The sequence below is a fragment of the Mauremys reevesii genome, linkage group 8 (genome assembly GCF_016161935.1).
Source record: "Mauremys reevesii isolate NIE-2019 linkage group 8, ASM1616193v1, whole genome shotgun sequence".
Taxonomy (NCBI): Eukaryota; Metazoa; Chordata; order Testudines; family Geoemydidae; genus Mauremys; species Mauremys reevesii.
Genome location: NC_052630.1, coordinates 85,599,130 through 85,613,957, shown reverse-complemented (window position 1 = coordinate 85,613,957; position 14,828 = coordinate 85,599,130). Strand labels below are relative to the sequence as shown.

Genomic DNA, 14,828 nt, shown 5'->3' with positions numbered 1-14,828 from the left:
CTTGCATTGAAGCAAGAGAGATTTAGGTTAGACATTAGGAAAAATTTCCTAACTGTTAAGCACTGGAACAAATTACCTAGGGAGGTTGTGGAATCTCTGTCATTGTAGGTTTTAAGAATAGGTTAGACAAACCCCTGTCAGGGATGCTCTAGATCATATGTAGTCCTGTCGCAGAGCAGGGGATTGGACTAGATTACCTTTTGAGGGGTCCCTTCCAGTCCTACAGTGTGTGATTTACAGGATGCTATGTCCCGACCTTTAAGCAGTCCCTTGGAAGGACCCTTTCAATGTGCCAGACTCCCAAGGACCCTAACAGTGTGCCAGACCCCAGGGGTCACACTCTTCCAACAGGGCAGGTCATGCAGCCTCAACACTCTTGTTTCTCCCCGTGCACTCCACCCAGTGAATCCAACTGAGGCATACTCCTGTTCAGAGACCTTTACCCTCTTCAGGGGTCAATGCACTTCTGCAAGTATCTGCAGTGACTCCACACAGCCTTTTCAAAAGAGAGTAGGGTTTATTAGTCAACTGGACCACAGCAGTGAGAAGTCCTTAGGTTAGCATAGAAAAACCAAGGGTAAGACAGCATTCTGACTGACCAGTGCCAGAGCTCCCTTGAGCCATGCTGCTATAGGAACATAAGGACATAAGAATGGCCATACTGGGTCAGACTAAAGGTCCATCCAGCCCAGTATCCTGTCTGCTGACAGTGACCAATGCCAGGTGCCCCAGAGGGAGTGAACCTAACAGGTAATGATTAAGTGATCTCTCTCCTGCCATCCATCTCCACCCTCTGACAAACAGAGGCTAGGGACACCATTCCATACCCATCCTGACTAATAGCCATTAATGGACTTAACCTCCATGAATTTATCTAGTTCTCTTTTAAACCTTGTTATAGTCCCAGCCTTTACAACCTCCTCAGGCAAGGAGTTTCACAGGTTGACTGTGCTGTGTGAAAAACTTCCTTTTCATTGTTTTAAACCTGCTGCCCATTAGTTTCATTTAGTGGCCCCTAGTTCTTATGGGAACAAGTAAATAACTTTTCTTATTCACTTTCTCCACACCACTCATGACTTTATATGCCTCTAACATATCCCCCCTTAGTCTCCTCTTTTCCAAGCTGAAAAGTCCTAGCCTCTTTAATCTCTCCTCATATGGGACCCGTTCCAAACCCCTAATCATTTTAGTTGCCCTTCTCTGAACCTTTTCTAATGCCAGTATATCTTTTTTGAGATGAGACCACATCTGTATGCAGTATTCAAGATGTGGGCCTACCATGGATTTATATAAGGGCAATAATATATTTTCCATCTTATTCTCTATCCCTTTTTTAATGATTCCTAACATCCTGTTTGCTTTTTTGACTGCCGCTGCACACTGCATGGACGTCTTCAGAGAACTATCCACGATGACTGCAAGATCTCTTTCTTGATTAGTTGTAGCTAAATTAGCCCCCAGCATATTGTATGTATAGTTGGGGTTATTTTTTCCAATGTGCATTACTTTACATTTATCCACATTAAATTTCATTTGCCATTTTGTTGCCCAGTCACTTCATTTTGTGAGATCTTTTTGAAATTCTTCACAGTGTGCTTTGGTCTTAACTATCTTGAGCAGTTTAGTATCATCTGCAAACTTTGCCACCTCACTGTTTACCCCTTTCTCCAGATCATTTATGAATAAGTTGAATAGGATTGGTCCTAGGACTGACTCTTGGGGAACACCACTAGTTACCCCTCTCCATTCTGAGAATTTACCACCTTCACTTCCTCACTGTCTGCCCCTTCGTCTTAGTCCCAGGCAAGAGCTGCTGTGTTTCTTTGAGCTCAGTTTTTATCAGAGCCTCCTGTCACCTCTCAATCCATTGTTCTTTTGCAGAACCATGGTGAGTTCACATTTTCAGCCTGCAGGAGCATTTTTAAACATCAATTGTTCAGTCGCTGGGATTCCCATTGTCCCTCCGGAGCCTCCATTCTTCTTAGCGTGTGTGCAACGTGCCTCAGGTGGCACATGACCAGGATTCATCACCAAATTTGATCTGTTGGTTGGATCATAAGCTCCTCCGGCTTGGGACGGACAGTGATGGGGAGTTCAACGTGAACGCTGATCCATGTGATCAATGCACTCATTAAGGGTGGGATTTTCAAAATTGTTCAGTGTCTGTCTAACTCTGCTCCAATTAACATCACCTGAGCACTCTGGAAAATCCCACCCTATAAAGTATGAAAAAGCTGGAGTAGACACTTACTGAGCATTCAGACAGTTAGCTTTCTAAATGAAATCACTCCAAGGGTTTTAATTTTCAAATCTAAAATATTTAAAGTCTGTATCCGGAGAGGTTCTGGGCACCTTCCACTCATACCATTTACGCACTGGTATGTAATAGCATGCACAACGTAAGGTGTTTTTGTGTATGTGCGCGCTAAAATATGAACATGTTTAAAAGAAGAAAATCTGCAAAGATAGGATTTGGCATGATCTAGTGTGTAGAACACTGGGCTGGTCAGCAAGATAGCTTGGTTCTTTTCATACCCTTTATCATGTGTGTGACCTGGGCCAATTCACTTCATCTTTTTGTGCCTCAGTTTTTCCATAAAATGGTATTTACAAATACTGGTCAAAATATTTTAACAGAAAAAATTTTCCATGGAAAAATGGAGTTTCATCAAAAGTGACATTTTCCACAGAAAAATATCATTTTCAACTTTTCAAATAGGGAATGTAAAAAAAGTTTAATTTCAAATTGAAATTTTAATTTTTTTGATTTTCAAAAGCCTATTTTTTAATTTAATTTTAAATGTAAAGTTCTCTCCATCTCCTCTTTTCTTTGTGACACAAAATACAATGAAACAGATAATGGGAAAGGAAAAAGAAAAAACATTTTACATCAACTCTTTAACATTTCTTCAACTTCAGAAAAGTTATATACTGGCAGTTTCATGTTTTTCTTTTGGGATTTTGTAACTTTTCAAAGCTTTCCAAAGTAGAAGAGGAAAAGGGAAAAAGTGGGAGTGAGGGGGGCTTGAGGAACCCCTGGAGGTTTTTCATTTTATTGGACTCGGTGGCAAAAAGAGGACCAAGGAGAAAAATGAAAATTTGATGTTTTCCAAAAAAGTAATTTGCAAAAACTTTTTACATGAAAAATTGTTCTATTTTGAACCCTGAGGAACAAGAACTTAGACACTTTTAATTTTTTTTCAAAATTGTTTTTCTGTGTGTTGATCGCTTCTAATATTTACTCACCTGTGTGAAAAACATGTTAAGATCTACAGATGGAAAGCGCTCTCTAGACCTGATCCTGCTCTGTTGATGTCTGTGGAAGCTGAGCCATTGATTGCATACCACATGAATCTGTGCTCAGTTTGAGCTAAATGTTCAAATTAGTGTTTCTTGATGAGGTTTTGAGGCAAAGAGTATTTTTTAATAAAGGAAAAAATCCCTTTGAGCAAAAAGAACCATATGGAAATCAGAGGTTAAGAACATGTGCATTTTCTCTTATGTTATTTGAAATGGCAATCCAGATTTCTGTTTATATGTTATCTAAGCTTTTTTCCAGATACCTAATTTGCCATTGATGTGCAAATTCTTAACAAATTATTAGTTCTCTACATTTTGTATGGAACTATCATCAATCCTTTCTAGCTCAGTTATAGAAAACTCCCATAAACATAAAACTGCAGTGTTTTGAAACTTGAAATTTGCAAATAACTTAAATTCATTCATTTAAAAAAAAAATTGAAGTGAGTGATATTTTAAACAGATACAGTCACATCCAAGGCCCCTGTTAAGCAAGATACATAAAGTACATGTCCAGCTTTAAGCATGTTAGTCCTATTGGCTCCATTTGAACAACTTGTGCTTAAAGTTAAGCACATGCTTAAATACCTTGCTGAATCAGGGCCTTAGTTAGGAGCGTGAATTAAATCCCAATAACTAAAATTTCTCCGAAGCGCTAATCCTAGGAGATTGGGCAAAATAAGCTTTTCTATTCCAAGATAAATAGAGCAAATAACTTTTGCTGACCATTGCCTTGTTTTCACATTTTCTGTATTGCTTTCATTAATTTGTCAAAATATGTTTACAGTATCAATAGAATTCCAAGCTGTTACATTTTATCCAGAACTCCCATTATTTTTAACTGTGTTCCTTCATTAGCCACATATATTCAGGAAGAAAAAAGAAAAGAAAGGTTTTGTTTTGAAGAACATAATCTGTATTCTGTCACGTACTCCATCTCCCAGGGAAGGTATCTGGGAATTTACTCTGCTATTTTTATTTATCCTGTCAGTGTAGTATATTGATGAGAGGACTAAAGTCCAGTGGTGTTAAAACAAGACATGAAATATTGATTAATTCTTTTTAAAATTCCTTTTTACTCCTGAGCATAGCAGATTTCAGATGCTGCTGTCAATATAGTTCTGTCCAATAAGCCTCCGTTATCGGAAAGGTCCTGATCTTCATAGTGCTCTGATAAATGGTTATTATGATCTTAAATGGTTAGCCCAAGGTTAGTGTGCTTCTGCTGCTAGAGCAGGAAGCTTATTAGAAGCAGTACAGCTCAACATGGCCGATGCTACTCTGTATTAACTGCTTTTGAATACCCACTTCAGTTCCTCATGATTTGGTTGGGAATTATGGAAAGGTTGCATATTTCTCTATATAGGAAAAAATTCTGCCTAGAATAACTGGAGAAACTTGGAGTGGGGGGAGATAGATAAAGAAATTTAGAGAGAGTGGAAAAATGAGCCAACATCCAAAGCTGGTAATAAAGAGCACTAAGAAAATGCACAAACTACTAGAAGCAATTTACCTGTGGCAGTTTCAGCATGTAGCCGCATTTCGAAGTGTAAAAAGAAATAGGACTGTAGAAAACCAAAAGGAATAATATGCTTTGAAAAGGAATATAAGTGGTTCATAGCTTACATTTCATTGTTAATACACTGGCTGAAAGGTCATATTTTAAATTATATGTCTGTAAGCCTATTTAACGACAGCACTGATAGCACCATTCCTCTGAGAGAAGAGCAAGTAAAATTAAGCAGTTTCTGATTATAACTACATCAGTTACCAAAGTACAACACTATTCAGAGCCAGGCTGGTGAACGATTGATAGCTTTCACTTGTCACCCTCCCTTATTTGCACATGGATACATTCTTCAGCACTAACTTATAATATTATAACACTGATTCTGGCTTCCCTGGTGGTCTCTTTGGTACACAAAGGCAGCTGAATCAGATAAAAGAGAATTTTCTATGTAGTGTAAAGTTGGCAGAAGGGCTCTACACCTCCCCCAATATACAGATAATTTGGGGAGTTCCAGGAAAAGAGGTGGCCACAGCAAGTCCCTTTGGGAGGGCCTTTGCACCCAAACTTAATTTAGAGCAACCCTTAGACTGCTTTAGCTTGTGATGGAGAACAGACAGGTCACTGGCTGTGCCCAGAATCTAGGGGCTACAAAGGTGGTATACAGCCATCTTTCCCCCTCTCCTTCCCCTCACCCCACATCTTCCTGAACTGAGCTCAGTCTTAGGGCTACATTTAGCTAGCTTTGTGACTTGATGTAAACATTTACCACATAGATTTTTTATTATTAATATTTAGTTAATCTCACTAGAACTGAAAGGCACATACATTCTCTAAGAAAAGCTGGACATTAATCAGTTTGTATGCAGGGTAGAATTCACAAAGGTATTTAAATGGGAGCTAGGCACCTAAGTATGTTTGTGAATCCCACCCTTAGTGCCTAGCATATTCCTTTTTATTCGAGATATTAAAGCAACATCTCTTGCTTGCTTTGCTCACGTGGGAAGTTCTGTTGACTCCCAATAGTGCTGCTTATGTGAATAGTGTGAACAGGGTTTGACCTTTATTAGAGAATATAGATTTTCTCAAATAGGAGCCATTTGGAAACTGTGCGTCAGATCCTTATTTATGTGATTAGTTCTCATTCATGCAAGTGGTCCTTTTGCTTTCAGTGGAACTAGTTGCATGAGTAAAGGTTGCCAAACCACACCATATTCCCTTACACTTCCCTCCCTGATACAAGTATGTCATCTCAGTGAATGACGCAGAGTTTTATTTTTCAAAACAGCTTTTGAATCTACCAGGTGATTGTCAATATAACCTTAAAAGTTGCATTTTGTGTGTAAACTTACAATATTCATGTAACATTCATGACATTGCAGTGATAGTTATTGTGTACATGAAGATGTGTGTGTGTATATAAGTGGGTACACATCTCTTTTAATTTGACTTCTGGCAGTGATTGTTATCTGTCATCTATTATGCTACATTAATTTGGCTTTCAAACGTACATATAAATTACTTTCCACCTTACGGGACATGAGTTGTTTGACTTCAGATATTTAGCATATGGTTTTTCTTCTCTGGGCTCTAGCCTGAGGCCCCAACCTGGAAAGAACGAGAGAACACCTGTAACAATTCAAAATAATTGTATATTTTTGACAGATTGTCAAGTTGCTTAATGCCTTTTGGCTCAGGTAACAGTGATATTTCTTTGATAAAGTGTTAGTAATTTCTCATTGCAATTTGTTGTGTTTGGTGTTGTATTTTTACAGAGTCCAGTCAGGTTCATATCTCAGCACTGGGTGGTTTACCTTAATTCTGGCTATGGATGCCTGCTATAGAATTCATGTCTATGGGATGATAAATGACACCTACTGCAAGTAAGATCACAGGAAATTATTTTCATGCATCTACAATTCTGATATCTTGTCCAAAAATTCACAATTAATTTTAATATCATAAATCTGAGAAATGGATTAGGTATCTATTTACCAGTGTTTTGCATTGATGTGATGCTATATTGTCAGTGTATTTAGTTCTGATATGATAAAATAAAAAACATTTATTAAACTTTAATGTCAAATGTCATAGGGAACTTTTTTAATCAAAGACTTTCTGCAGTCTTGGAGTTAGCTGGGAAATGGAGAACATTTTTGCTCTTTTGACAAAGTGTACTTGTTTTCACTGCTCGAACATGTCTATACAAGAAATATTAATCTATTAGCTCACAGAATACCAAATGCTCTTGGAAATGAGGAACTGATTATCTCAGGATGGTTACCTGAAACTATATTACATCACTAAATGAGCAACCTATCTGAACTTTATTTCTAGGTATATATATGGTCTGCTTGAGTAGCTGGGGGTTTCTCATTGGAAAACAAAACAAGTCCTCTGAGGCTTTATCAGGGTAGTGTGACATAAATTACTACCAACAATAGTTGGTGATCTAGCATTGTCATACATCATATTCTATTATCATAAGTGCAACCACCATCTTAAAAATCCAGATAAGATATTTTTAATCTATAGCATAAAGAGAATGGAATATATAATAGACACGCTGCTTATTCACAAAAGCAGGAAATTCAGTCAAATGATGTAAAATAATAAAGCAAGCCACATTTTATGTTACCAGGGCTAGTTCAAGCAAACCTGGAGCCTCTGTACCCATTTGATTGGGTGTACAACTTCTACCTGTGCCCACACCCTTGCCATTCTCTCTGCTCCATATTGGACAGCTCAATGCTCATTGACACCAGGACATGGAGAAAGGAGTTAATGCTCCAAACTTGGCTCTTTAAAGTTAGGCACCTACATAAGAGGATGATTTTCAGAACTCACAGCTCCTGGTAAATGACCTAAACAACATCGTGGAAGGTTGCACTCTCAGCCGGCAAGCCCCCTCAGGGCTGGGCATAGCATAGCAGCTCTTTCCCATCTAGCATCCCCTGCCAAAGGTCGATCTGGTTCTGCAGTGGTTCACCTCTTCTTGCAACTCAAGTCTCTGGCCAGATCACTTTAAAATCTCTCCCCTCCGGAGTAACAGAAGGTACAACTAAAAGTCCAGAAACATCCCAACACAAAAGATCCTTCTGCCCCCTCTTGGGCTATTAACTCAGCCCATCCTTGAAGCTGTCTTGCTCTCAGACCAACCTTGGACTTAGTAGTCCTTACCTTGGCTTTGAACACCCCTTCCTCAGGGCTGGCAGAGAAATGCAGGCTCACCCTCTGCTCTAGGTTCCAGCCCTGGGACCCTGTATTAAGCAACTAGGTCTGCTCTTTCATACATACTGCTGTTTTCCTGGGCCACTTCCTACCTCTGAGCCCCTTGCACTGCTTCCATGTAGCCTGTGCTTAACAGTCTCTCAGGCCTCTGACTTCTCCCTAAGTTCTTCCAGCTTCTTTTTTCCTCTGCTGGAACACTGACCCCTCAGAACTCCCTCTCGGTACCTTTCCCCCTTTCCAAGGCTCACCACAGCAATTAATGCTGTCCCCAAGCCCTTCTTCTGTCTGCCTGAGGCCCTTCCTAGAGAGAGGAAACTCCCTATCTTCTCTCCCTTGAGTCCCTCAGCAAGACCTCACTTCCTCCTTTTATGAAGAAGACCCAGCTCCTTCCCAGCTGGAGCTAATAACAAATCAAGCTTGACACATCATTCAGATGCAGCAAAGTGAGCTAATTGGCTGTCAGATTCCTGTTAACCTTCATTCAGCTGTGTGGTAGACATCATATCACAGTCATCCAGACTGAAAGGAGGTGTGGTGTTCTTTGGAAAACATTACAAAGGCCATGAGAAAAGGAGAGACATAGCTCAAGATTTTCATAGATTCCAAGGCCAAAGGCACCATTGTGATCATCTAGCTGGACTTCTTGTACAGCACAGGCCATAGAACTTCCTCAAAATAATTCCTAGAGCAGATATTTTAGAAGAATTTACAGTCTTGATTTTAAAATTGTCAGTGATGGAGAATCCACCACAGCTCTTGGTAAATTGTTCCAATGGTTCAATACCCTCACATTTCCACCTTAGTTCCAGTCTCAATTTGTCTAGCTTCAACTTCCAGCCATTGGATCATGTTATACCTTTCTTTGCTAGATTAGAAAGCCCATTATTAATATTTGTTCCCCCATGTAGATACTTATAGACTGTAATCAAGTCACCCCCTTAACCATCTCTCTTTTAAGCTAAATAGATTGAACTTTTTGAGCCTGTCACTATAAGGCATATTTTCTAATCCTTTAATCATTCTTGTGGCTCTTCGCTGAACCCTTTCCAATTTATCAACATCCTTCTTCAATTGTGGACACCAGCACAATATTCCAGTGTAGTCACACCTCTGTCAAATACAGAGGTCAAATAACCTCTGTACTCCTATTGAAGACTCCCCTGTTTATGCATCTGCAGATCACATTAGGTCTTTTGGCCACAGCGTCACATTGGGAGCTCATGTTCAGCTAAATATTCACCAGGACCCCCAAATCTTTTTCAGAGTGACTGATTCCTAGGATAGAATCCTCCATCCTGTAAGTATGGCCTACATTCTTTCTTTCTAGCTGTATGTATTTACATTTAGCCATAAAAAATGCATATTATTTGTTTGCACCCAGTTTACCAAAAGATCCAGATTGCCCTGTATCTGTGCCCTGTCCTCTTCATTATTTACCACTCCACCAATTATTGTATCATCTGAAAACTTTTATCAGTGATGATTTTGTTTTCTTCTAGGTCATTGATTCATTGATAAAAATGTTAGAGCGTAGGGCCCAGAACTGATCACTGCAGCACCCCGTTGAACACAGACCCACTCAATAACAATTCCCCATTTACTGTTACATTTTGAGACTTATACGTTAGCCCAGTTTTGAGTCCATTTAATGTGTGCCATGTTAATTTTATATCATTCTAGTTTTTAATCAGAATGATGTGTGGTACCATGTCAAATGCCAACATACTGACGTATATTACATCAGCACTATTACCTTTAATGGGCAGCAGGTTTAAAACAAACCTGGCCTTAACTCTGCTGGCCATAGAGTTCTCCTTGTGTCACTTTACTTCCCTTATCAATTTTCTATATGTCCTAACTTCTGATTTATATTCATTACTATCAACTTCCCCTTTCTTCTATTTGTTATATATTATGTTTTTATTATTTCTTATAGCTGCCTTCACTTCCACTCGAAACAAAGTTGTCCCCATAGAGCTCAACCAGTACTCCTTGCTACACAGCCCTGGCATAGAATCAGTAAACAGCACAGTAACATTTCACCGTGTCCCTGATAGGATGGGATGGGGTTTCCCTATAGCTGCAGTTCTGGCTGCATTGCCTGATTAGAAGTTATTTTGTTTGTTTTAGCTTAATCACTTTCTAAGAACAGCAGAGCAAGAAAGATCCCCCTCCTCTTTTGCTTGCTAATATCAGCTGCCCTGTGCCCTAGTCAGACAACCCAAGGGCCTGTTGTGGGCACTAGGACTACACAATGAGAGCCTTTCATTTAGAGATACTGACACACTGGGTAACTTTTGCAGTAGGACAACCCAGGGGAGTGTCCTCTAGGCCCTGACCATAATCCTATATGAACTAGTAAGGCCAGTGTACCTTAAGGACTTGTATTTATTTATTTATTTGATCTATTAAAATGCACACAAACCATACTGTGCATATACTATAATGGAAAGATTTCTTACACGATAGCTTTTAATGCAGTCCAGATACAAGACACATGGATGGGATTCCAGTGAATACAGTTACAATGTATATAATGGATTTCCTGGAAAATGTGTTAACATGTATCTGTGTTTTGTTTTCTTTCCCAGGTCCGAAGCCTTTCGAAAGGTCCCTTACCATTATTATGAGCCAGGAAGAGATGAATGTGATGAGTACTTTCTGCATGAAAATGCTCCCTATGGAGGTCATAGGTTTATCACAGAAAAGAAAGTATTTGCTAAATGGGCCAAGAAGCACACAATAATATTTACACACCCCAACTGGACAATGTCTTGATGTTGGTTCTTCTTTAGAAGCATAATATTACAAAAATGCCTCAGTTTACAATGATCTTGCTTACATCTGACGGACTTTCTCACACTAGATAAACTAAACTAAAACTCGATGATAGAGAAGTTGATGGATCAGCTGTTAAGCGAAACTTACCAATTTGTGGAAGGCAGATGAGTTGCTTATTTTATCACTAAGGATTATATACTACATAATGCACTTTACATTTTGACTGCATTTTAATTAAAGACAACAGCCATTTCCAGATAGCAGTGATTTCATGTTATATACAAGCATTTCCACGGAGTGGTGGCCCTTAGAAACTTTCCAGTTGCCTTAGGTAATTAAAATGACTATTTGCAGTTAGTTAACCTCAAGATTTGCAGTACTAAAGATAACTTCCTATAGGCAAATATAAGGGAAGATGATAGATTCTGAGGTAACTGTATTTATTTGTCTTACATACAACTGGATAAATTTTAAGGACCACCAATGTGGCAGTTTGTATATACTTTCACATGCATCCACACTCACTGGGTGTGCTAAAATTAGAGATGGGGTAAATACTGATTCCTGAACTATAGATAACTCCCATGTGCAAAAATATTCATAGCTCAAAGGCCCATAGGTAACACAGAAGCTCTGGTAACCTACTTACTTCCATATCGGTTGGCCTCCATCATCTTGAATGATGTAATTCATCTGGACATCATCTCAAATTGTAGTATTTTTGGAGGATGACTTTCCAGCATCCACCAACATTAGTTCACTTTTTGGGACATCACCCTAAATTGTACCTGGTTTTTGAAACAATAGCTCTACAAATGGTGTAAAAACAGGATGGTGGGGGACGTCTAGGGATACGAGAACAGGACTTGCAGCACAAAACTCCTGAGTTCTGATCCCAGTTTTAACACCAAATCCCTTGCAGCCTCGGACAATTTGTTTCACCTTTCTGCCTCAGTTTTTCCACCTTTAAAAATGGGGATAATACTTATCGACCTCACAAAGGTCTTGTGAGGATTAATGAATGTCCATGAAGTGTTTTGAAGGTGGAAAATGGTACATAAGCATTTATTATTATGGCCTCACCAATGGCACTTGGCATAGCCAACCTACAAGAATGTATGTGAGGAAAGTGGCAGCCATGTCAGGGTCTGATCCTGCAAGATGCTGTGCCCCTCTTTTTATACTGGGTGTTCTTCCTAATGCTGAGTTCCCTCCACTTTCAGTTAGAGATGAGGGGTTATCGCAGCAACAGGGTAGCTCTTGAGTTTTTATACTTACCCAACTCTAATTCAAATACACTGTTCAAAATGCACCATCACCTATTTCAACTGCAGCAGAACTATTTTTAATTTGAAAATAATTCAGCTACACATGTGACCTTTTTTACTGTATTTCAATTAATGTTTAAGTCTCTTTCAGTTTGAAACATTTCCTAAGAAAGTTTTAGCACCTGGAATGTCAGCTTCAACACTGTAATAACCAATACTGTGAAACTTGAAAGAAGTGTGTGTGGTGCACTCACACTATTAAACAGGAAACTTTGTATGCTTTTATAAATCAGGAAAAGGCGAGAGGAAAAACCTATTTTTACATGTTGCAGTGTTGTTATAGCTGTGCTGGTCCCAGGATATGAGAGAGACAATTACCTCACCTTTCTTGTCTCTCTATTTTTACATGTAAGTATTTGTATACTGACTGAATTGCCTAATGTATATTTGTATATGTAAATCTATATTTGATATGTCCGGAGCATATATATTCTTCTTCAACATCAAGTGCCACCCTTCTGTAATGAAGAGGAAACACCATTCCCCTTGTTATTGAGAGTGATGTCCATGCTGCTTCTTTGTTTCTCTTGGACTATGCCACTGGCTTTTTCCATTGCAGCATCTTCCTGATGGTTTTTAAAATACATGAGCTTTCTCCTCTTATTACCTATTGTGTGCCGTAGGTGTGCCTGGTTCGTGGCAGGCACAACCCTGATGGGATTTTGGTTAAGGCACTGGACTAAGCCTTGGGTGATTTAGGTTCAGTGCCTGGCTCTGTCACAGATCACTTGATCTCTCTCTGCCTCAGGTCCCCATTTGCAGAATGAGAATTATCACATTTCCTTACCCCATACTTCGTCTTTTTCTTTGACTGCAAGCTTGTCAAGCCAAATACTGTCATGCCCCAATGTGCCTGTACAGCGCCTTGCACAATGGGGCCACAGTCTCAATTGGGGCCTGTAGGCACTTACATAATATACAAATAATAAAAATAATGATTAAAATCCCTCCTCTCCCAAGAGTTTAAAATCTATTATAGACCAGTACAGCAAGGGCTGAAAGAAAGCAAGGATGGGGAAAGGGTAATGTAAGGATGAAGGTTGCAGCAGTGAGCCCATGAGCTAGATTTGCTATGTGCAGACATATCTTGTCAATTTGAATGGATAGATAGAAAGTTAATAAAAGGAGCTGCAATGAGGGATTTAAAGGAAGAACAAGGGATGCTGGGCACACTGCGCTATGAGGGATGTTCTCTGCATACGGTACAAGGGCAACATGGGGAAATGTATGAAGTCACTTGTGGGGAAAGGAACCCAAAGGGTGAACATCAGGTGAGACAAAGTGGCAGAATTAAAAGGGTTAATGGGGAAGAAGAGGTGACTAGTGATGAGATATGGGCAGAAATTGTGCATGTGGGTGAGAGGAGTCTTCATGTGAGAGAAATCTTGCATGATAGGTCGTAGATTCCTCAGATCAGTAGCCTACAATTCTTCTCCAATATACACTTTGGCAAAACGCCCTCCATCCCCTCTCTCAAAAATATCAATTTTTTTCCCACAATAAGGACAGAATAAAGACCTGGGTGATCCTTTATCCACATGTGGAAAGGACAATATTTCAATATCATTCCAGCATAAAGGCAAGATAGTTTTAAGATAATTGGAACTTGTTCAGATCAACATAAATCTGTTGTAAAGTGTGTGAAGCCTTATTCTTAAAAATAAACAGGGCCAATGCAAATATTTAATACAATTATACAACATCCTCCAAGAGTAATTAGAACATCCCACTCACAAATCCACAAATGGTGTTTTGCGTTAATGTAAAAAACGGGAGACCTAAACTGGTTTAAAATTTGCAGTGTGTGTTTACAGATAGCGGTTAACACACATTCTGCTACAGAAGGCCAATCTTTTGTATGTATTCAGTTCTGACTTCGCATTCTGTTCAGCGTTTATAGTATATTATATGGGAAAAATGTGCAGCATGGCTTAGTGGATACAGCACTGGATTGGGACATAGGAGAGAGAGGGTCTAATCACTGCTGTGCTATTGGCTGGATGTATGACCTTAGGCTAGTCACCAGTCTATGCCTCAGTTTCCCCATCTGGAAAAGGAGGATCATGATACTGACCTTTATACAGCAATTTGAGATCTACTGATGACAAGTGCCATGTAAGAACTAGGTGGTATTATTTCTTTACTGACTATAGAGTTTCTATGGAAATGTTCACTGACATTCCCCTATTCCTGTACGAATGGGAACTAAGACAAAGCATTTCGGTGTGTTCTTAGGTGCATTGCTGAATAGGGATAGAGTTAAAAACAAGCTTCTGTCCCACTGAAGTCATGCATGTGCTTTGCTCATTAGGAATGAACTGCTAAATTGGGGCCTAAATGGGGGAGTTTGGAGAGCCTATGCTACCAATCAGTTTTTCCCTAAAAATTATTACTATTTTCTCTGCTATCATTGGAAAATACACCACAAATGTTTTTAATCTGTATTTTAAAAAAAAAACTTTTCTAAAGAGGAAATTATTCTAAAGTTAATGGAATCTATTGTAGCTCTTTATGGAATATTTACATGCTGTATGGAATGGCTCATCAGACTTTATCATGTGCAATGCCCAGTTAGATAAATACATCTCTAGCAGCAGCTAAATGTGTAGCAGAATTACAAACCTTATTAGATTGCAGTTGTCTCAAAGCAAACTCGGAAGTGTTGCTACCTGTTTGTAGTA

The 14,828-nt window shown here is 39.2% G+C and overlaps 1 protein-coding gene across 1 annotated transcript in view; it reads left to right on the top strand.

Moving 5' to 3' along the window:
* Positions 1–11,061, top strand: part of ST6GALNAC3 (ST6 N-acetylgalactosaminide alpha-2,6-sialyltransferase 3) — a 309,423-nt gene extending 298,362 nt beyond the window's left edge. The window contains exons 4-5 of the mRNA XM_039486641.1: positions 6,583–6,690; positions 10,630–11,061. Of these exons, the coding sequence (XP_039342575.1) occupies positions 6,583–6,690; positions 10,630–10,816 (295 nt within the window). The 3' untranslated portion in view covers positions 10,817–11,061. The remainder of the gene's footprint in view (positions 1–6,582; positions 6,691–10,629) is intronic.
* The last annotated feature ends 3,767 nt before the right edge of the window (positions 11,062–14,828 follow it).